This window comes from Charadrius vociferus, unplaced genomic scaffold (assembly GCF_000708025.1).
Source record: "Charadrius vociferus isolate BGI_N301 unplaced genomic scaffold, ASM70802v2 scaffold727, whole genome shotgun sequence".
Taxonomy (NCBI): domain Eukaryota; kingdom Metazoa; phylum Chordata; class Aves; order Charadriiformes; family Charadriidae; genus Charadrius; species Charadrius vociferus.
The window spans coordinates 393,772-417,444 of record NW_009649472.1 but is presented as its reverse complement, the minus strand read 5'-3'; the positions used below and the strand labels follow the sequence as shown (position 1 = coordinate 417,444).

The following is a 23,673-nucleotide window of genomic DNA, read 5'->3' as shown; positions in this document are numbered from 1 at the left end:
ATAGAAGCTGAAAGGGAGCATAGACGGGACAAGCTGGCCAAAGGAATATTCCATGCCATAGACATCATATTCAGTACATAAGTGGGGGTTGGCTGGGGGGCAGGAATCCATGATTGCTGCTCAGGACAGGCTGGACAATCAATCACCGTGTGGTGAACAACTATATTGCGTCACTCATTTTGTATACTCTTTTATCATTATTGTTATTATTATCTTCTCTTCCATTAATGTTCTATTAAACTGTCTTTAAATCAACACACGAGGTTTCTTTTTGTTCTGACTCTTCTCCCCTATCTTGCTGTGTGTGGGGGGGTGGTGGTGGTGAGTTAACAGCTGCATGGTCCTGGTTGCCACTTGGGGTTAAACCATGACAGCAGTCTAGGGAATGACTCCAACAGGGACATGGGAGCGTCCCTGTGCGGTGGACCATGTGTGACCACAGCAGCTGTTGGCTGGGGAGGCTTGATTAGCTCCCTGATCTCCCACCCTGCTTCTCTTTGTTCACTGCACACTTCAGTTCCGGGATGTCCCTATATGAAGGACAATGCATTAAAGCTCAGAAGTTCTTTGGATTCATGCTCTTGGTCCAGTTATCAGCGGTGAGGTGCCTATGTCCACGTCTGCCCTGCCTACCTTGACTTGAGAGTGTCTAACTTTTCCATCTGTCAGTGGCCTGGGGTGATCGCTGTAAGTAGGGATGAGTGAGACTGCAACATTAGGAGCCACGCACCGTGGTGGTGTATGCAGCATCAGGGTCATCCTCCAGGATGCGGGAGAGGCCAAAGTCGGACACTTTGCAGACCAGGTTGCTGTTCACCAGGATGTTGCGGGCAGCCAGGTCCCGGTGCACGTAGCCCAGGTCAGACAGATACCTCATACCGGCTCCGATGCCACGCAACATGCCCACCAGTTGAATGATGGTGAACTGCCCATCATGTTTCTGGAGAGGAAATAACCCAGAGTTCATTATGATTTTCACCAGCTTCCTACTGATGCTGTTCTCATTAAACTAAGCCCGTAGTATGTCTCATCTTTGGCTTAGTACCTCCTCTAACCCCAGTGCCTCTCTCTTGTCCCCCCAGCCAACCTCCTGCCCTCCCAGCACCTCTGACACACCACTCAGGCAGGTGCCACTGCCTTTGCAGTGCCACTCAGGGGAGCCAGCCATGATGTCCTGGAGCTGGTGTCTGCTGGAGAGGTGAGAGCCCAGAGCACACCACTGTCGTGCAGGGGTCACAATGGCCGTGAGGCTGAGGAGCAGGAACGGAACCAACCTCTCCTCCAGTCACTCAGCCCAGGGGGATGTGCAATGAATAAAAATACAAAAGAGCTCCTTACCCTGAGGAAGGTGTCTAGCGAGCCGTTCTCCATGTATTCAGTAACAATCATTACCAATTTGCCTGCAGAAGACAAGGGAGGTCAAGTTAGCAGGGAAGTCACCTTCCTTTGGGAAGCCCAGTGCCAGGCTTTTACTGGGAGACATGAATCAAGCCAGGTACATGGGTACCCTGCAGCCCCGCGGAGTGGTCTCACCCCTGCACCACACAGGACTGGCACAACAGTGGGGATGTGGCAGTAACCTTGACACCTACCCCTCCCTCCAAGGTGCTATTGATGTGGCTAGGTCAGTTTCATTATCCTTCTGAAATTTGCATGCCATTAGCATAACACTTTGCATCAGAATGTGCCTTTTTGAAGGAAGACTTCGGATTATGATTCAATACAGGCAGCCTTTAAAATAAACGCTAATGGGTAGGACATCTCCTAAACCAATAACCCTGACCTGGGGCGCACTGCAGAGCAAGGTGGAGAACTGCCGCAGGGAAAGTTTGTCCTATAAGAGAAGGCAAGGGAGTGGGATGGAGGGGACCACAGGTCAATGGACATCTGAAAAGCGAGCAACCGGGGCAGCCGCAGGATGGAGTGCACCCAAAGTGATCCCTGACCTCCATCTCCCAGGGTAACCACAGGGAGATATGTTCCAGCTTTGCCCCACCATAGGGTCCCATCCCCACCAGCCACATACTCCTGGTCACCACCCCCTCCAGATGGATGACATTGGGGTGATCAAACTGCGCCATGATGCTGGCTTCGCTCAGGAAGTCCCGCCTCTGCTTATCTGTGTAGCCTGCTTTCAGTGCCTTGATGGCCACAGGAATCTCCCTCTTCCCTGGCAGCTTCAGACGGCCGTAGCACACCTCTCCAGACTCTCCTGCAAGGCAAAGGAAGGTGAGGGCACGGGGAGCTCCTTAGCTTCTTGCACCGACCCACCAGCAGCACAGATCACCCAGTCTGCTGGCATGCTCACAGAATAGTCCAGCCCCTCAGGGCTCCTGGGCTCTTTTTGCGTCGCTGACTCTGAGTACAGCAAGGATTGCCCTCCTCCAACTTCCAGTGACACCTCTGGGAACTGGGCAGAAATATCAGAAACCACCTCTCTCCGATACCTTTTACTGAAGGCGATGGGCCAAAAGTAGTGATTACACTGGCACTTGCTTTACTACTTTTAATGAACAAATTTGGGAGTCTCTTAGATCATCAGGGATGTCTCTCAGCCAGGCTTCTTAATGCTGATTGGGATGCTGCTGGTGAAGTTCCAGCTCTGCCCTGTGCTTCCCTGCAAGCCCCTATTCCTACGCAAAAATCCCTTTTGTTCTGAAAACTTACCATTTTGCTTGCAAATTCATTTGCATTTTGTCACCCCAGATGCTTAGTCCAAGGTTTGAAAGCAGGGTGGCCGCATTGGAGCACCCATGCAGGACAGTCTGAGCCATCTGTGCCACAGCTGCTGAGCAGCAACCCTCTGCACCAGGTTGCCTTCAAAGAGTTTATTTCATGCCTGGGGACTCACCAGACCCAATGACCTTCTCAATCTTGATCCGGGAGGCCTCAATTTCACGGGTGAACTCATGCACTGCTTGGCAGGGGTCCTCATACGTGTGGGGGTCCACATAGAACTTGGACTCGGGGAACTTCACTGCCAGGTTTCAAAGGGGAGAGAGGAGAGAAGCTCTTTCAGGCAGCCCTGCCAAGAAGTAGGGGCACCCAGCAGCCAGGAAGAGGATGGGCAGTGGTTGGACTTCTTGGGTTGACATGCTGAGGAGCCACAGAGGTTGCAACCCCAAGAAAACCAAAGGCACTCTTTGGCACAGTGGTGTCCTCAGAGCAGTTCAGGACCTGGCTGCCCTCCATGTGATTGTCCCCTTGCATCAACCCCCTACTCCTCGCCCATCATGAATTTTCCACTCTTCTAGCCTGCTGCTATCTGGGATGAACGAGTTGCAGTCCCATCTCACACAGTGTAGCCCTTCAGCCCCATTACCAGGATGCCCGTGGGATCAGAGCCCCCAGTCAGCTCTCCGAGGCATATTCCCAGAAGCAGTCAGTGGCCAAACTCCCTCTAAACCACAGCAGTGCCAGGGGGTAATGGTCCAGGTTCCGGCCCATCAACAGGGCTGAGGTCCTTCACACCCCAGGGACAGCAGCAGGGAGGGTCCTACCTTGCCCGTGCTGATAATGCATCTTCTCCTCATCCGAGTCTTGGAAAGCCTTGCTGTACCCACAGTGCCTGCCACGGGGACACAAGGGTCAGAAGAGGTGCTCCTGTCCCTCACTCCCACAAGCAGCCCTAAGACAGGGTGGAAGGCAATGCGTGGCAGGACTGTAGGCAGCCCACGAGGAGCTGGAGCTAACATTTGGCTCTCCACCAGCTTCATTCCTGCATCTTGATGGACTCACACTTTGACCTGGAGCAAGGTACTTTCCAGGTGCTCTCCAAGGCTTGGCAGTGTTAAAAGCTGCAGCACTTTTTTCTCCCCTGGGCAGTGGCATGTGTGCTCCACAGGCTTGGCTCAGCCATGCTGAGATGTAGCAGCACACAGTCCCCCTTAGACCTTTCTTTGATGAAGAAGAGCTCTTTTGATTCCTGACCTACCCCCTAGCTCATCCAGTTAGCCCTTGTACTGGTAGTCGTGCTGGTATAGGGATTGCTGGATGTCGCTATTGCTGTTGCTGTTGCTATCGCTATTGCTTTTGCTATCACTGTTGATGTTCAGCCTGCTGACATGAGGTCTGGAGACTGGCTCTGCCTCAAGAAAGGTGGAGGCATGGTGACTTCTAAATGAAGTCTCTTGGTTGCTTATTAATCCCTGACCTATGGATGCTCTGGACAAACTGAGAGGCGAAAAGTTGCACTCAAGTTCTCCCATCCCTCCTGTCCTGCTTGGTGACAAGCTGCACTGACCGCCAGAAAGCACTTACCTCTTCTTGCAGATCAGGACCACCAGCAACGCGACAAGGCCAGTGATGAGTGTCAGGCAGATCCAGACAATTGTCATTGTGTCGTACCGGAGAGAGACTGGAAGAAGCAGGGTAAGAATGAGGTGAACTGGAGCGAGGAGCGCTCTCCTGTGCTCAGAAACTCACCTACCCCACTGGGGTCATGTTCTTCAAAGACAAAGCACCATTCCCCATCCAGCCCCAGCTATGGGGCTATCCAGTGTACAGAGACGATTTACACACGGGGAAACCAAGCACAGATCTGGGAAAGCCATGGCAAGTGCAAACTTGCCAAAGTACAGCAAACCAGCACAGAGAAGTCTGGAGCCTCAGGACCTCACCAGATCTTCCCTGCCCTAACTGCTATGTCCTTCCTCCCTATTCTTTCTAATGTATCAGCACATCTCAGGAGGGCTATCTCAAGCAAGCCCTGCAGGCTGAGACCCCAGGACGTGTGCCTCCATCCTCCCTCCACATGTGGCAGAGGAACAATGGCCAGAGACAAGGGCATCGCCATCCCTCATGCTTCCTGCCCCACACTTCCCACATCCCACAACTGCGCATGCTCACCTGGCTTCCCTGTTTCCACCTCCACAGTCTGACTAAACCTCCCGCAGCCAGCAGAGGTGCGAGCCCGAACCTGGAAAATGTAGCGGGTTGCAGGCTTGAGCCCAGAGATGGTGGCAGTGGTGCTCTTGGATTTCAGAGTCGAATAGCTCTGCATTTCCTTGTCCTGGGGAAAAGCAACACCAAAATCCTTGCTGCATCAGCACAGCAACCACAAAGTCTTCCAAAATAGTCCTTTGTGCTGACTGATAGCAGCAATAGCAACAGCAGGATTTAAACTGAGCCATGCCCCTGTACAAATCCGCCATGCTGGGACCAGTTTGTGGCAGCAAGCAGAGCATTACCTTCTCGTAGTACTTGATCTCGTACTCCAGGATGATGCCGTTGGGCTGGTCTGGCTCTTGCCACAACAAGGTGACGCTGTTCTGGCCTGTGCTCTCCTGGCGAACCACCACCACCTGGGATGGGGCTGGGGATGCAGAGGGCAGGGTGTTAGGTGCCTGCTGGTGGTGGTCCTACATGGGTGAGAGCAGCGGGACACAGCAGCAGGGATAGGTGGAACCGGAGCCTCATGCAGGACCCCTGGTTTAAACCATGTTTCTGTTTTAATTGAAGCCATGGGGAGATGAGGGCTTTGAAGAATGGGAGAAGAGGCTTGCAAAGGGGCTCTATTTCACTTCAGTTGCCTTGATCTCTTTCCCATGGAGTGAGCAGGCTCCAAGGACATGAAAGAGGAGACCACTGTCCCAGCACAGGCAGGAGGGGACACTGGTGCTTGACTGTGATCTGGAGCCAGAAAGGAGAAGGGGCTGTGGGGCTGGAGATCATGGAGATCCCTGGTAGGACCCTGACCCCTCCTTCCCTACCTGGGGAAGGGGGAGAGGGAAAGGGGAAGAAGGGGGGATGATAAAGGCCCAGAGGGGTGATCAGGGACTGAGCATCAGTGTAAAGGTGTCCTGGGGGTGCTCTCCTGCCCTGAGATACTTGTCATCTGCCAGGGCTTGGGTTGGGAGCCCATTAATCGGTCCTTGAACCTGCCATGTACGAATTGGAGCTGCCACAGCTGGAAGAGCCAACTTACCGATCTCTTTTCCCACTCGGAAAATCTACCCTGGAAGGATGCCAAAGACTGTCAGCCATTGGGTCCAACTCATGGGAAGGGGAGAGGCACCCCTTATGACCCAAACTGCCAGAGGAAAGATAGGATGTGGGAGCTGCTGTCTGCTATGGCTGCAGCTCAGGAGACAGCTGGAGCAGTACAGAGACCAAAAGAGGTCACAGGGCTTGCAGCAGCAGTGGGGTACCCAGGGACTGAAAGGCAGCAGTTTTAGCTCACTTCATCTTCGGGCTGGCTCCTTGGAGAATCAGAAGTCACTGTTGGGACACAGAACCCCAGGGAGCTGGGACTGGATGGGAAGGAGGAAATCAGCTAAACCCTGCAGGCACGGGCAACACCGTTATCTCCAAACAGCCCCAGGGCATCTCGGCTGCACCCGCCCCTGCTTTGCTCTGCCACTCCAAGCTGGGGGGACACGAGTGACCAGCATCCAGCACGGGCAAGCCACCCTGTGCAGTGCAGCAAGGGTCCCTCAGCCCCTCCTGGAGGGCAGGGATGCTCTGTGATGTGCAGCGGCTGAAGCACCGCTCAGGCACGGCAGCTAAACATCAATCACTACCAAATTCCCAGCCCTGCTGCTTTCACAGCACCTGCTCAGTATCCACTTTCCAGCAGAGACGTTGAAATGGTAATATTCGTCACTTCCCAAAAGCACCCCACTCCGAGTCATCACACCAATGCTGCTTGTCAGCACTTGGAGGGATCGTAAAGAAGTGAGCCGGCAGGACTGAGACATTTCCATGTGGGCTCGGCAGAGGGGTGAATAAGTGGTACGGGCAGGCATTGGCAACAAAAGGGCCTTGTTCTCATGCCAGCCATGAGCTAACCCAGAGAGGCTCTCCGGGTTTCTCCTGCTGGCACCACTGCCATGAGAGCAGAAGGGCTCAGCATCACGGGAAGTTCCTGCGGGCTCGTTTCCAACTGGAAGGATTAAGAGGAAGGGTCAGTCCCTGCCCTGTGCCCCCTGCCTACAGCATGTTCGATGTGCAAGGGGCTTAGCTGGACTCTGCTCCGGGGAGATGCAGAGGTCACCCTGGAGCAAGGTCCTGGCCCACCTGGGCTAGAGCTGTGCTCAGAAGTATTTCCTGGAGAAAGAGCATTTCACAGCAAGGGATTTGCAGAAATGAGACATGCATGAGAGAGGCTTTTCCCAGCAAACGTTGCTGTCACCTGCCAGGGTCTGGCATTGTTGTGAGCTAAGAGCAGAGCATGAACTGCTGCTTGGCCCTTTGGGAAGTGACAGAAGGCTGGAGGAACAGCCTGAAAGATCCATGCTCCGCTTAGTGTTCCCATCAATAAACAAGTGTTCTCTGTGCCCCCTGTCTCCTGCAGAAGAGGAACCTCCACCAACGGCTGAAGTGGAGGGAAAGGAGGATGAAAAAGTATACCAGGAACCAGAGACAGGTAAGAGTTGCCTTGGGCAGTAGCTTGTCTCCAGCCCACTCTGGCTCCCTTAACGCACCTCCAGCAGCAGAGAGGATAGGGGTCCCATGCCCATTACCAAAACCAGCCTTGGCTGCTAGTGCAGGTTCTGCCTCCTGCAGATGCTGGCTCGGCCAACGTCAGAGCAACATCAGCATCACCACATGGGGAAAGCCTGAGAGGGGGTGTGTCTGCTCCTCCTACCTGCCTGGTTTGTTGTGATATTGGCAACTGCTGCTCTCCTGGACTCCAGGCTGAGGTCAGAGACACCGTTGACAGCCTCCACCCAAAAGGAGTAGTTGGTGTGGGCCAGGAGGTTGGTCACCGTCAGTGCTCCCTGCACCAGGCTCATCTGCTGGGGAACGAAGCGGATCCCACTGCCGCACACCTCACACTGGCCAGCATCCCCTGTGCAGCGCCTGCAGACCACGTTGTACACGATGTCAGCGCGTCCTCCCTTGTCCAGGGGTGGGCCCCACTCCAGTGTCACCGAGGTGCCATTTACACTGGAGATCAGGTTCACAGGAGCAGAGGGGGGGCCTGGAAAAGAAGCAGAGGTACAGGCAGAGTCGGGGCTGCTGAAGTGTGTTGGGACTGGCAGAGCATGGGACCAACAGAGACATGCACCTTGGGCAGCATATACCCACACATACAAATGATGCTACAGGGAATACAGAGCTGCCCAGAGGGGGGAAGGCTCCAAATGGAAGACAGTGAAGACACAGACAGGTCTCAGGATGAAATGCCATGGGGGTAAGATGCTCTGGATCAGGATGCCAAATGCCAGGCAGGCAAGAGCTGATGTTTGTTCCGGGGGAAGCAGGAAGCAATGGGGAAACTTTTGGGGGAAGAGCCAAGGAGTTGATGGACAGTGAAGAATAGGACCTGCTCAGCTAACAGGAAGGGTAAACTCACATTCCCTGTGGAGATTAACAATCTTGGGTGGATATCCCCTAGAGAAACACAAGTCAGATGTTGCTGACCTGCCTTTCACGCTGGCTTCAGCTAAGCAGCCCTACACCTTTCTGCCCTCCTGAACCAATTACAGAGAGGACAACTCCTGGGATGTTCTTGTCTCCTTTTAATAGCACCAGGCCCCTCAAAGCAGGCTCTTGCAGAAAGCTGAGCTGAAACCATATGACAACCCCTAGTGCCACCATCCACCCACAGTGAAGGGGAGCACCGCAATACTTGTGCTGCCCCATGGCCTCCCAGGGGTCTGACCACCCCGGGCACTTCTGCAAAGGAAAGTACTCAGCAAGTGACTGGCATGTTGGCTGGTGCATGAGCAGGCAAGCTTGCCAGCAGAGCCATGGTCCAAGGCAGGAGACAGCCCCAGGAGGGGAGCAGGCTGTGGCCAGGGATGCTTGAAGAGCAGCAGGATGAGGATGAGACAGAGGGCAGTGAGGGATTGCAGCTAAGGGGGTCTCAGCTTGTGTGCCAAAGGGAGACCTGGGGTTGAAAGGCTGCTATGGAGCCCTGGGCAGCATGAATGGAGGGAAGGGTGCATGCTGGGCTCAGCTGGGGAGCATCTGCTGTGTCTGAGGACATGACGCCTGCCCCACAGCAGCGCGGATGGGTGCCTGGGCAGCCGGGTTACTCACGCGTGCAGGCGGCCGAGGGGGGGTCCTGCACCGCCCTGTAGAAGCTGCTGTCACAGCGGCAGACCCGGGCTGCTCGGCTCTCCGAATGGCTGTGCAAGGGGCACTTTGCACACAGCTGGTCCCCAGGGGCCGACTTGTAAAATCCCAGCTGGCAGGCTGCAGAAGAGGGAAGGGGCAGAGATCAGAGGGACGTGCCTGGACGAGGAGCATCCCACGACTTGGCAGATCCCACCAGCACAAAGCTGGACCCCACTCTCACCCCCTCCCAGTGCACAGGAAACCAGCCCTTCTCCCCAACACCCGGGTGAGTCTCCCTCCAGCTGGAAACCAAGCTCTGTGAAAACTTCTTTAGTCTCTCCCCGAGGCTGTACTTACTGCCACCCTGGTACCCATTCCCCACTGTTTCACAAGCAGGCTTGGGTGCCTCTGTTTTTTGTGATCTGCCTGTAAAGCTCAAGGTGCTCTCCTTGCACCCGTGCCGGCTGCCCAGAGCTCTCCCCGCTGCAGCCACCCCTCTGGGCCACCGCCTGGCCCCAGGGCAGGGAGCACTGCAAAGACCAAACCAAGCAGCACTGGAAATCACCTTGTTGACTATTCTAAGAATTCACAGAATTCACAGAATGATTAGGGTTGGAAGGGACCTTTGGAGATCATCTAGTCCAACCCCCCTGCCAGAGCAGGGTCACCTACAGCACGTTGCACAGGACAGCGTCCAGGCGGGTTTTGAATGTCTCCAGAGTGGGAGACTCCACCACCTCTCTGGGCAGCCTGTTCCAGTGCTCCACTACCCTCAAAGTAAAGAAGTTCCTTCTCATGTTAAGATGGAACTTCCTATGTTCAAGTTTATGCCCATTACCCCTCGTCCTATCACTGGGCGCCACTGAAAAAAGACTGCTCCCATCCCCCTGGCATCCTCCCATTAAGTATTTGTATGTATTAATAAGATCCCCCCTCAATCTTCTTTTCTCTAGACTAAAGAGACCCAAGTCCCTCAGCCTTTCCTCATAAGAAAGGTGCTCCAGTCCCCTAATCATCTTTGTTGCCCTTTGCTGGACCCTCTCCAGCAGTTCCCTGTCTTTCTTGAACTGGGGAGCCCAGAACTGGACACAGTACTCCAGATGCGGTCTCACCAGGGCAGAGTAGAGGGGGAGGATGACCTCCCTCGACCTGCTGGCCACACTCTTCTTGATGCACCCCAGGATGCCATTCGCCTTCTTGGCCGCCAGGGCACATTGCTGGCTCATGGTCGTCCTGTTGTCCACCAGGACTCCCAGGTCCCTCTCCACAGAGCTGCTCTCCAGGACGTCAGCCCCCAACCTGTACTGGTGCATGGGGTTATTCCTCCCCAGGTGCACTACCCTACACTTACCCTTGTTGAACTTCATAAGGTTTCTTTCTGCCCAACTCTCCAGCCTAGCGAGGTCACGCTGTAAGGCAGCACAGCCTTCTGGCGTGTCAGCCACTCCTCCCAGTTTTGTGTCATCAGCAAACTTGCTGATGGTACACTCTATCCCTTCATCCAGATCATTGATGAATATGTTGAACAAAACTGGGCCCAGTACTGACCCCTGAGGGACACCACTTGTTACTAACCTCCAACTAGACTCTGCACCACTAACCACAACCCTCTGAGCTCTGTCTGTAAGCCAGTTCTCTCTAAGAACCATCATTTATGGGGCAAATTTGTGGCACAGTCCTCACTTCATGGTGGCTGCCACACTACTTATGCTGGGTGTGCCCAGGTGCCCAAGAGCATCCACGTGGGTGGTTTACAGAAATAAAAGCTCTGCACCTGAGACATGGTGAACATCGCTCTGCAAGCCCCTGGCATGCTGCTATACGAAGCAACAAGTTTCCTTGCACAAAACAAAGGGAAAACACCCTCTCTTGTTTCACGTTGCAGCAAACCAGCAGTGCACACATGCTGCCTGCTCTCTGCGGAGGGACAGCAGGGCCAAATGAACCAGCCTGAGTTTCTTCTGTCAACACGATCCACCTTCAGTTGCTGTGACTCCTCCTGGTGCTGGGGGCTGTGCGGCAGGAGCACACGCTCATCCCACACCGAGGCTGGCATCGGTCTGCTCCATCTCCCCACCTCTCCCAGCAGCCCCTCGGGTGAATCATTTGTCACACAAACAAACAACTCGTATCTCATTAGGAAAATCGATTAGCTCAAGAGTGACATGTGGCATGGCAGGTATCTGTCTGGGGGTGGAAGGGTCTGTCCTCTCTTGCAGATTTCGATTCCAGGTAAGGAAAAACAGGCTCTGTCTGTGTCCGCATATTCATCAAGTATTTCTAGGACCAGTTCCAGTGATTCAAATACTAATCGTGCCTCTGACTCATTTCTGTTTTTCCCTACTGAGGTAGTAATACCTTCAGTTTCCCGTCTTTACCCCCGGTGGCCAGCTCTGCATACAGCCTCATTCTTTGCTTCCAAGCATGTAGAAGAGTTTTGTTTGTGATCCAGCATCCCCTGTGGTCTGGGTCCCTCTGTGCTGTCTGTTTGTTCTGCTTCTAGGTGCTGATTTGTTTTCTTATTAATAACACTCCTTTCTTTGCCACAGATCTCCCTGGACTGATTGCTACCAACATATTTCGCATATCACATGCTGCACAGTAGTAAAATGGCCTCTTTATAACTGAGCTATTTCCAGCAATGGCAGCTGAAGGCAGCCACACACATCCCTGGTGGCTTGCTGGTCCCTCTTCAAACTCTCTCACCAGCTTCTGTGGCAGCTTTGCGCTGAATGCTACTTTAAAGATGGGGTAGCGATACCACCAGCAGGACATACACATGCTGCACATGCCAGACGTTGGTACAGCAGGTTGGTATCACAGCTTGGTATCAATCTTGGTACAGCAGGCTGGAAAAAACAAAGGCCAGCAGCTCTGGAGTCTGTTCCTAAATTCCTGCTCCTCCACTCCCCAAAGGGCATCAGAGCAAGGAGCAGAAATGCCCAAACTTTGGGGTGGAAGGGAAGGCAGATGTGACTCACGAGGAAATTGCAGCAGCTTGGGGCTCACTTTGCTCCCCAGCTCTCTTGACACCTTTCACCCCTTCAAGGGCATCAGAAGAGAAGCCAAGGACTCTGTGCCTTTACCGAATGCCCTCTGCCTTATGCTGCAACACCTGCTGGTCTGCAACCCCTTGGTTTTGGGTGTAAGACTGAGATGAGTGCTGTTACAGCCTGCTCTCAGGTGGGGACAAATTTGGGAAGTAGCCAGCTGGGGAAAAAACCCAACCAAACAACAAACCTCTCAGAAAGAAAAGTTTCTGGTGTTACTGTGTGGGAAAGGATGAAGATAAGGCATGAGCACAGCCTGCCAGATGGGAACCAAGCAATGAGACAGCCCCACAGTCCGTGCTGGGCAGCATGCATGTCAGGATTTGCTGCCTTCAACTTGTGTGAATCCCCCGTAGACCTGCAAACCACCATCATCTCTACCCATGCAGCAACCAGCAACCAGGTACTCTTGATTCCAGAGGCACTGGAGTGGTTCCCCCGACCAATATTTAATTAAGGGCAGAGAAATCAGCGCTATATCAGGTATGGAGATACAGGCCAGCAGGAAGGATGGGAACATGAAGTGCAGTGGATTTGCACCAAGCAATTGTAATCACTTAGCATTTGATGCTGTAACAAAAAAAAAAAACTAACAAAAATACGTTAATTACCTGTAGCAATGATTCACAATTATTTTAGATGCACTCAGGGGGAAAATTATCCTAAATGACAAATTACAGGTGGATTTTTGCACTAGGGCAGAGCCGTTAGGAGCCACCTCCTGGCACCTGGACAGCACAAGCACGCGAGGAGGCTGGAGAGCAACGGGGGCTGGGGCAGGCACTGCTCTGGATGGGGTCATGCACCTCTGTGCATCTCAGTGCTTGCTTTAGATGAAAGTGGGACACAAGTACAAAGCCTTTTGCAGGTACAGGACAGGTAACCAGCTTGGAACCTACACAAGATATGAAATCCCTGCAGTACAGGATGACAGGCATGTCCTGTTCTGGATTGAGCTCTCTCATGCCAGGCCAGTGACATGCGGAAGACCAGGACCTCCCAGGTTAGCTCTGGTAAAAGAAGTAGCCAGTGAGAAAAATTCAGTCGAATGCACTAGGTCTAAAATCTACAGTGCTCCACAGCCATGGTTGTAACACACACTGAAGCTACCAAAATCTGAAGCCACCCACCAGGGAGGTGCAGAATGGTTGTCCTGCTGTCTTCACTGCAACTAGCTACAGCCACCTGCCGGGAATACCCTCCCAGGAGCCCTGCAGAAGGTGAGGATTTCTTTTTTCATATTATTTTATGCAACTGATACCCTTGCTTTTGTGCCTGAGGATCTCGGGTCCTGCCTCTTTGTGGACCACCAGAAGTCCTGCTACTGGTATCCTCCTTCTGTCCTCAGTGCCATTCCCCCTGCAAAACCCAGCCAAGGCTGCCTGTCCTCGTGGTTTCATCTCATGATGCGGTTTTTGTGCACATGGGACAGCAGCAGACCTTCACCCACAGCCCAGCTCAAGACTTGCACATCTACGCTGGGCTTGCAGCCCAGACACCTGGCTGGTCCCAGTGTCACAAGTAGAGCCTACAAAAACCAACACTAAACCTGTGCTTGTCAGAGCACATCTCCAGCCCTCTGTCGCATAGGTGGGTTCCCAGTTATCACCCCAGCCTGCTGGGGTCAATACCACAGGGCCTCTACTGATCCTCCCACCCTACACAACACATCTTGCCTGTTTTTCCCATCCCACCATCTCCACTCTCTCATGTATCGCCTGCCCAAGGGGCCTCAGAGCAGCAGGCTTGTCTCAGAAACAGCAAGCTCTGCCAGCCATCTGTAGTTCGGTCCATTTGTTTCCCTCCCTCACCGTCCTCTGGGGACAGGACAACATCTGCTAATAAGCTGGCAGAGCTCAGGAGATGATAGATGAACCTGTCGAGGATACACTGGCCAGGAACGAGCCACTCTTCTCAGTCCAAAGTCACCGTCTGGGACTAGTGATCTGCAGGTGGCCCTGGTGGGACCATCAAGGGCTACTTCTGTGGGGCTGCAAAAGTGAGTATTGAGCCCGTGTCACTTCCTCTCAGCTCCATCATCAGCCCAGGAGATTTGGCCTGGGCAAGGGCACGGTTAGGAGGGTGCCATGGGGCAGCTCTCTGGCAGTGTTGGCACTAATTGCCCCCTTTCCTGATCCTGTAACAAAGCTGGGCATCAGCAAGCACCAGAAGAGCAGCCATGTACCTTCCTTTGGCAGTGCTGCAACGAGATAGAGATGGAAATAAGGGTGTTACAGCCACTGTAACAGCCAGAGACAGGCACCAGTCCCAAAGCCCTCCAAGCTGCAGGAGAAGCTAACACACAAAATCCCAGCTCCTTTCAATCCAGCATGATGCTTTCAATCTCAGCTCCCACATGACACAGACACTGAAACAGAAGCATGTTATTCACAGTCATGTCTTAAAAAGAGGCATCCACCCCATTGCCCGAAACCTTGTGTTTTTGCAAGGCTGTGTTCCTCTTTCCCTGCAATCCCAGCACAGCCCAGGCTCTGTCCCCAAGTTGGCCGGTGGTCTGGAGAGGGTTTTGGGGTCTGGCCTTCTCAGCCAAACTCTTGGTTCCCAGATCATGCATCGCCCCATGGCTGATGCTCTGTACATCCTTTGCATGCTGCTTGCCCCTACACTGCCTCACACCCCTGACCACTGCCTTACCTCCCATGCCTGAGCACCACCTTCCAGCCCTTCATGCAGCCCAATTCCCACCTGGCAGCCCTTTTGTATGGCTCACAACCCTTCCCACCTCCAATACTACGTGAACCCATCACACCACTCCACATGCCTGAAGTGATCTCATCACCCCAGACTCCACCTCCCTGCTGCTTGGCCCTTCTTCCCACAATTCAACCCTTTGCACCCCCAAATATTGCAGGGTGGGAAACAAGGGGAATTTTGACCCAGAAAGATTTTGCAAAGCTAGCAAGATCCTACGCATCAGGCTGCAAGCAAATGGTACATGCAGCAAAGGGCACCCTGCATAGCTTCTTGCTCTATGCCCAGATTTCACCACTGCCAGGACAAGTTGCTCTTCCAAGTGGAGTAGTTCCACTTGTAGTGCTGGGCAAACATGGTGGTCCAGACTGGCTGCACCCAAAACTGGACTTCTGCATGGCAATGCCATAGAAAATTCAGCAGGTCTCACTTCTTCCCTTGAAATCAGTACTGTTGAAAGCACCCCTGACTCTGTCCTGCTCTTCTTCCCTACATCTTAAAAAAAAAAAAACAACAAACCAAACAACAAAAAAACCCAAATCCCAGTTTGCTGTGACTGCTGCTCTGCTGCCCGGCGCAGATGTCCTTCTGCAGGAGTGAAGTCGAGGTGGCACTGTGCAGACTTATGTAGGTGAAACAGCCTGGCACGCTCTCAGAGCAAAGGCTTTTTTTATAAAGCTTATCTGGGGAAATGCTACAGCTTGCAGGAGTTGGATGGAAACAGACAGCCTAATGCTAGAATTAGAAAAAAGCTGTTTCCAAAACTCAGATTTGTTGAAGGGTTTTAGACAGAACTATCCAAAGCTTCTGAAAAAAACCACAGTTGTCACCAGACCAAAAACAAACCCAGAAAATGCTGTGTTCAGCAAGGAGCGGAGCCGAATGGGAGCCACCTCTGCAGATGACAGTACTGGAGGTAACCCTGCATCCCTGCTGCAAGGCTTCAGGGGGCAAAGACGCATAAATGAAGAACGGCCATACAAAACCCCAAGAAGTTGATCCCAGCCCCTGAGGGATCCAGTATGCAGCTTTGGAGGGTTTGTGAGCCCTCTCACCACATGCATATAGCTGTGGATATATACAGGGGCTGAGCTTTAAAATAAGAGTGCCTAGCTCTCCTGTGGGGGCCAGCGCAGCCCTTGCCCCCGCACAGCTGAGCACCACCAGCTTTTGGATCCCTTTCTCCTTCATAGGGAAGTGTCAGCAGCAGCATCTTGTTTTCGGGAAGGGGAAGAAGTCGGCACACAAGAAGCAGTGACATGGGTGGGATCTAGATCTCACGCCAAGTACAGAACAAATTTTTGGCACAGTCCTACAGCACAGAATGAGGAGCATCTTCCCCATGCAAGGAGATCACACCAAGCCTCTGAATGTGTTGATGGCAAATTTAAGGTCGCCAGCCTCCCATTGCTTTGCACCATCTCCAGTGTAAGTACTGGTGCAAAATGCCAGGTCTTTCCTGCAGACTTTTTCTAAACTCCCCAACAACAGCTTCCCAGGCACCCGCACACTGTTGATCCAGAACAACAACCTGTGTTCATGCCCTGAACTTGGCCAAATTCTGTGGAAAAGAAGAGTTTAAACCAAAAAAAACCCACCCACATTCCAAAACTGGTGAAGGTCTTTGAATGCTGCCAGGTCCATCTATCACAGTCCAGTGCTCTTCAGCACTTCTTATAGGGACTACATAGACCTACCAAGCACAAATTAAATTTTTTCATCCCCATCAATACCCTGAACTCCAGCCTAGCATCATTCTCACCCTTCATCTGCGTCAGCAGCTAAGCATAGCAAACTCAGGGAAAAGTGGCAAACAATAAAATATCCAGCCAGGGACAAAAAACGTATTGTTCTGTTGGTGGGGAAAGGGCAGCTCTGTAGTCATTACTGTCCTTTTTGTTTGTTCCTAACCAGAAAAAAAAATGTTTTAGGTGTGGGCGTGGCGGGGGCGGGGGGGGGGAGGGGGGCTGCTTTGCATTGTTTTCCTAGTAAATGCAATTGGCCACTTGCTTAAGTTTTAGAGGAGGGATTGAAGGTGCTGGAGATACTGAGATCACCTTGTCCTGCACCCTGCCTTCTCCAGCATGCTCCCTGTGCTAAATTATCCATGTACACACAGCACAGCAGACTTGGGATCCAAACAGACTAATTAGCAGCCAGGTCTAGGACTATAAACTGGAAGCCCTGGTACAAGGCCAGTGTGAATCCAAGGATCCTATCCAAGGGCTGGATAATCCTCCAGGTGAAGAAGTTTTTCCTAATGTCCACACCAAACCTTGTAAGTAATTTGTGGCTCTGATACATCTTCTTTGCAGTCTGTTCCCATCTGAAGTCTGATACCCGAATCCTGAACAGTCCTAGCTTATGTGGTTTAGAAAACAAACTGTTTTCTTTTTTTCTGTTTTTAGGCTGTGGGGCTTTGCATGGGATAAACAGAAGGTGATATAGTCTTACCAGTCAGTATTGCCTGTATTTTACAAAGCAGCTGACTGGCTTACAAACCAACAATGAAAATCTTGTAAGTCACTTAGTTTCTTCCATTTTCTTGCTTGGCATCACTGAAGGGACGTTTGCATAACTCTCATAGTGCATGTTCGAAACTGTCACTGCTCCTGCCCTTGAACGGTTTATTTTGGTACACTCGCGGCAGAAGCCCTCTTTGGTGGGCACCCAGGGCATTGGTGCAGTCTAGCTCTGGGTATGACAGCCTGGTGCCCTGCCAGCAGGCATGGGAGACTCTGAGCAGGCGTCACTGAGGTGCAACACAGCCACCAAGCCTGTAGCTTGGAGCCAGCACGTGTGTGCTGGGACTTGCATAGAAAGTCTCCTTGAAATCCATTCTGATTTGCAAAGAAACACAAAGCATTACAACATCTTTGTTTGGAGTTGCAATGACAGGGTATTTTGACACACATTTATCTGTTGCCTTGATACATGGTATGCTTCCAGGCAGCACCTGAGGGAGGTGGAGCCCAGCCTGGTAATGGGTGCCCCAAAATCCCAGGTTTGCTAGTTAACAGAGGAATGTGTGACCCCTCCCATGCACATTTTTGGAGGGTCCGTGTAGCTCAGAGCCAATAAAAAGGAGTCTTGAAGTCAGTCCAGCAAGACCAACGCCCTGTTTCCGACTGAGCAGCCTGTATTGTCTGTTTCACATGAAGACACAACACAAGCTCACGGTTGCTGTGTGATGTTCTTATACAGGTGGAAAAAAAATCACTGTTAGCAGAAAAAAAGAGAGAGAAGCCTGAGGCTTCTCAGAGAATCTCTGACTTAGATAACAAGTTTGGAGTAAGACTCTGGCGGGCTTCCTTAACCCACTAGCATATCTTTTTTCCTGCCTGCATGCTTCTCTACCCTTTCTGCTGTGAAGGAAGGGAGCACAGGCTGTGGTTTCCCTGGGTAGGTATCCAGGGGTAAGCAGCATCCCCCCTGCAGTGTACTGGGCAAAGAGGTCCATCCCCTCGCACCCAAGCCCACGGAGAGCAGCTCACGTGCCTTCACATTTCCTCCCCTTTCAACATGAGAGCCTGGACCACATCTGTTCACACAACTGCAAAAAGGTTTGCTGCTGTGGCCACAGGTCATTGTCCAGCCCAGCCCGGCTGGAGTCCGTGTCTCTGACTTGGCTTCCCCTGCCCATGGCTTCGCCTGTGCCATTGTGTCCCCTGGTGTTTCTAGGGCTTAGCCTGACCCTGTGTGGCCGCGGTTGTGCTCACCAGCACAGTACATGGGTGATGGGGTGCAGCGAGATGGGGTTTCCCCTCCTCTCACACCATAATAGCTCTGCTCCCCCTTTGTCCCACCAGCTGGAAAGGCAGTCTCCATTGACTTTCTTCATAAGGGTCCATGGATGCAAAACTGTATTCACAAGCACATAATTACCAAGCTGGGTATTTTGTCCTCTTAATTAGCAATGCTGTGGTGCTTTAATTGCTCGATTAGAGTTGCCCATGAGGAAGGTTTAAGCTACAATAAATTTGCTGATTGGTTCATCAGCATGAATCCCACCAACTGGAAAAAATTAACTGGCTTCCAGATTGCTAACCAGACTCTCCAGATCGATTTCCACCAGCCGTATGCACAGGAGGCACAAGAGAGGCCAGCAGCAGAGGGTTTGGTTTGTCCATGAGGGGCCAGCAGTCCTTCTCCTATTCCCATCCCTATTCCCACAGAGGAAAGGTCAGTGACAGCCTCCGTCTCTTCTGCTCGTCCAGAGGACACAAGCCATTTTTTCAGCTGAGGTAGAGCTAGGTAAAGTCTACGCCAGGGCCAGGTTCAGCCACACACATCAGACCTCTGTTTGGTAGCTGTTCTCGCTCACCCCTGGCAGTCTACAAACACCCATCACCGTACAAACGTTGGGCTGATCAAGCAGCAGTTGCTTAATTGTTGCTCCCTTATATTTGTTTTTCAGCCAAAGGCACCAGCCAAGCTTTGAGGTAAAACAGAACCAATTTTCTTCAGTAACTTTGCTTCTTAGCTGGGCCTCTTCTAACTACTGAAATTAACAGCATATTTTGCAGACAATGTTGACTCTCTCAGAGTGATAAGACCAATTGTTTACAGCTGATGCCCAGGCATGGTATGCAGAGAGGCTCCTGCTTATACTTATGGCTATAACACCCAAAGCCAACCAACTTTGTTATTTGCCTCGTTGGAGGGTTGGAAGTGGAAAAGTGCAGTGGGGTCCCTACCTGCGGGGAGGAGCGGACAGGACAGGTGACCCAAACCTGACCAATAGGGTATTCCATGCCATCTGCCTCATGCTCAGTATAAAAAGCTGAGGGATCAAAGGGTCAGCTCTCTCTCTTTTTCTTCAATGGCTGACGTCTGAGGTGGACTCTGTTCATCTGCCTGTGATCCTGATCCCGAATGCAGATCCGGAATCCAGTTCCTGTCAGTCACTGAGTCCAGCCTGGGACTGCCTCAGTGCCAGCCGGTGTTGTGATTGTCATCCTGAGAGCTTGATATGGTTTTGCATATATTTCATTATTTCTTTTTATTTTATTATTAATATTTCATTAAAGTAGTTTAGTTCCTTCTAAACTCATAAGTCTCTTTTTTCCTCCTCTGCCTCTCTCTTTGAAGAGGGGTAGAGGGGAGCATCTGTCGGTCCCATCTGGGGTCCCATAGGTCCCTAGTAGCCGATTTGGCCTAAACCACGGCACAAGCTGAAGCCCCCAAGCACCACAGAGGGAAAGCAGTCAGAGTAATCAGAACACCCAGCAGCTAAGATGCCTGGTCCCAAACAGTGAGTCCCACTCCTGAAACCCATGGATATACTGCAAATATGCTCTTTGGGAACTGCATTTCTGCCAAAGGCTCATCCACCCACTCTGACAGCAGGGAAGGGAACCTGTCTCTTCTGATTTACCCTTTTTCATCTGCTTGTTAAAGAAAAAGCTTCCTGGGAGATTCCGTGCTTCTGGAGGTCTCCATGGCTGCTGGCTGGGTTTGTGTCAGCTCCCAGAGAGCAGCACCATGATCTGTAGCTGTGGCACTGCTACCAATGGTCCAAACAGACCCTCTGCACCTGTACAAACTCATGATCAGCTAAGCAGATTTTAGCCCAACTCCAGTTTTGCACACTGATAGCCAGTGACAGGTACAGCCCAAGGAATAATTCAGATCGGCCCCAAAAGGCTGACCCCGATGCCAGGGCCACGGCCCCAAAGCCTTGGTGGCTCAGGAGCCCAGCAGCCCTCCCCAAAGAGTGGCTGGCCAGGGCTGGTGGGAGGGGTGAGGGTGAAGAGACACTGTCTGCACCTGAGCCTCCCTGTCCACCTCTCCATTCGTACACAGGACACGGTACACATGTCCCAGCTCTCAGCCTCACGGCTGTTTGAGGAGTTGGCTTGTGGGTTTCTTCCCTTCCCACAGAAGCAGACCGAGGGTTGAAGTCCTCCCCTTTCTCATTTCTTTAATTGCACTGACCTTATTGAAATGGGTCTCTATTTGTCCTATACAGCAGCTGCATATAAACAAGGTGAATTATGCTGATTTTCTTCTTATCTGACAAATTGCTGGGATAGATCCTTTTCACTTATGCTGTTGCTTATTCTGGTATTTAGGTAGAGCAGTTGGTGTTTGCTGTGTGTAAGAGATACCAACGTGTCTTGCTGTGGACTGATACATTTCCGGAAGGAAAGAACAGCACATCTGAGGCTGGCTGTGGATGACAGAGGATGAGGGAAGAAAAGTTCTTCAGAGCCTTGAAACTAGAGGGGAAAAGCAAGTAGGGCAGCAGGGCTGTGCTGCTCTGGGAGAGAGACCCCAACGGGCTTCATCCTTGGGGTGGCTGTGCCAGAAGATGCCATGGGATTAGAAGGTGGGAATGTTAAAAGCCAGCAGACCCCAGGACCCCATCAGCAGCTGTGGCGACTCATGCTCAACCCTGGTTTCTGCCCAGTAAGGCAGTGCAGTACTGGTGTCAAGCCACAGCTGGAAAAGGGTGTCCTGTGCCTCTGAAGATAAATCAGGCAGATGCATGAAGCACAAATGCAAGGGACAAATGCCTTGTGCCATGCAGGGCTGTGACACATCTGATGCCAGGCTGGCTGACACCCTTAGCATGGTCCTGAGCCCGGTGCCCCTGGGCTGAGATCTGGCCCTCCCCAGTCCCATGGGAAGTGCGCCTCACATCCTTATGGCAAAAACCAGGACATCCCAACAGGATGAAACGTGTGGATCCTGCCCAGGTAAGTGCAACGGGTCAGAGATCCCCGCCACCACCACCCTGCCCAAACAAACGGGCATCCAAGTTGATAGCTGAGAGAGTAAAGGGGATAAGAGGCAGGGAAGTTCCCCAGGTTCCTACACATCCCCCACCACATCCCACCCCAGGTTCCTACACACCCCCCACCACATCCCACCTCACCCCGTCCTTCCCAGCTCTGCGGCATAGCCCTCCTTCTCCTCTGAAGGGCTGAGAACAGCTCTGGCCATGATCTGGTTTCCTGAGCTGTCTTCCATCACTATGGCAGGTCCTTAGAAAAATGAACGTTAAAGAGGCGGGGGAGAAACCTCCACTGTTCAAACATCTTTAGCTTTGACAAATAAGGCGTCCGGCTGTGAAAGGTGAAAGGAAATTAATATGGAATCACATTTTAAACACTGACATAAAGGCAAAGTATCTTCTCTTTAATTTTTTCCCCCCAAGCAAAAAATGAATTTCCCTGATATTTATAGAAAGATTATTAGGGCCACAAGGAGTGATTTATATCATCTCATCCCTGTGACGGAGAATGAAAAATTGCTGGGGCGACAGCCACTGGAATCCTGCTTTTGTCCGCCTGACAATTAAAACGGCTAATTTCCAACTCCGACAGATCCGCTGGGGTTATAAATCATTCCAGAAAGGCACTTTTCATTGTGAAAAATGAACTCTGCCCCAATCAAGCATGAGAAGCTTAGATGAGAGATTTGCATCTGTTTGCTTTCGTGTGTAAATATATGTACTCTGGCTCCACATCCACCCACCAAAGGAGATGTGAGGAAGGAGGTGCTGCCCCTGCTCACTTGATGCTGGGCCATCAAGCTCCCTGTGCTAGGAGCTGCTAGGGATAAATGGGACAGGGGAGGCAGGAGAGTGAGATGACACTGAGGTTAGAGAAAGTCCAGTGACATTTCTGTTCTGTTTCTGATGCCACAAGCCCTGGAGAGCTTCACCTGAGAACAGTCCTGGTTGAGCAGCAGAGGTTTGAGTCCATCTGCATGCAGGAGGGCCAGCTTCTGCCCGCATGCATCCCATCCAGGGAGGCAAGTTGGACCACGCTTCCTCCTGTGCCACACCTGTGAGTGGGGTGATCCCACCAGGAAAGGGCAGGAGGGCAGAGAAGGAGCCCTCCCACAGCTTCACTCCCAGGAGAGAGACAAACCTGTCCAAGGAAACACAGGAAAATGAGGTGCGCTGAGCACAACATGGACCTTGGGGCTTCCCTCTGTCTCCAGGCTTTGGGGTGGTGATCTCCTCGGGCAGAGTCTGCTGTATGGGGCTTCAGGAGAGGAATATAGAGGAGTGTTTGACCCTTCTGAACCAAACCCCCAACTTGCAGCTCCTTGCAGTCGTGGGGCTGGGACCAGCCGACCTGGCGGTCCATGCCAGTCCCCTCTCTCACAATAGCACGTGCCTGGCCCCATGCACACTTTGCACCCACTCTTCAGCACGGGAGAAGATGACACCTTCTGAATTATCAGATTTATCTCAGGATGACTTTCAAATCACTGGTCGCAGACAGGAGGAGTTTTGGAGAGAAGCGTTTATTCTGCCCGTCCTTCCCACTCTGCATAGCTGGGGACCTGCTGCGGCTGGTGCAGATCCCAGCAGGCCCTGGATCCATTCCAGTCTGGCATCAGACGTCCTAACCTTGTGTCAAGTCTCCCTAAGATAAATGCTCCACTTGACGTTTCCACGAAACTCAAACAAAGGCCCCGCACTCTTATTTGTGCTGCTCCCCTAAACACGTCCCATAAAGAAACTGAGAGCAAACAAATCTGTGTGGAGGGCTCTCACAGGGAGCCCTGAGCACCGTGCTCTGTACACACACATGTCCGTGCCTGGTGCATGGCTGCTGCTGGTCACCCCGCTTCGTTATCACAGTTTGTTCAGTCAACAGCTTGAAGTCTGCCCAGCGGCACAAAGGGCCCCCGGGAAGGCTCTTTGCACCCCCAGATGACAGGGCTCTGCAGCAGCCCCAGGGAGGAGTGATGGATGGATGCAATAACCTTAAATAATAAAAAAACCCCTACCATCGGTGTTTTTCTTTTTGCTTTCCTCGCTTTCAAACCCTCTGCCAAAGGGAAGTGAGCAGCAGGGCATTTTGGAGAGGTCAAGTTTTGCTTTGCTGGTGTGCACCAGCGGAGATCTCGGTAGCAACTGCTAGAGCTGCTCAGTACCAGCTGC

General features: G+C 52.2%; 1 protein-coding gene across 1 annotated transcript in view; it reads right to left on the bottom strand.

Moving 5' to 3' along the window:
- Positions 1 to 23,673, bottom strand: part of EPHA8 (EPH receptor A8) — a 30,420-nt gene that overhangs the window by 5,793 nt on the left and 954 nt on the right. The window contains exons 2-12 of the mRNA XM_009889847.1: positions 8,989 to 9,144; positions 7,589 to 7,924; positions 5,190 to 5,314; positions 4,849 to 5,011; positions 4,261 to 4,357; positions 3,501 to 3,568; positions 2,852 to 2,977; positions 2,027 to 2,212; positions 1,339 to 1,400; positions 731 to 940; positions 31 to 33 (exon numbers count right to left, since the gene is read on the bottom strand). Of these exons, the coding sequence (XP_009888149.1) occupies positions 31 to 33; positions 731 to 940; positions 1,339 to 1,400; positions 2,027 to 2,212; positions 2,852 to 2,977; positions 3,501 to 3,568; positions 4,261 to 4,357; positions 4,849 to 5,011; positions 5,190 to 5,314; positions 7,589 to 7,924; positions 8,989 to 9,144 (1,532 nt within the window). The remainder of the gene's footprint in view (positions 1 to 30; positions 34 to 730; positions 941 to 1,338; positions 1,401 to 2,026; positions 2,213 to 2,851; positions 2,978 to 3,500; positions 3,569 to 4,260; positions 4,358 to 4,848; positions 5,012 to 5,189; positions 5,315 to 7,588; positions 7,925 to 8,988; positions 9,145 to 23,673) is intronic.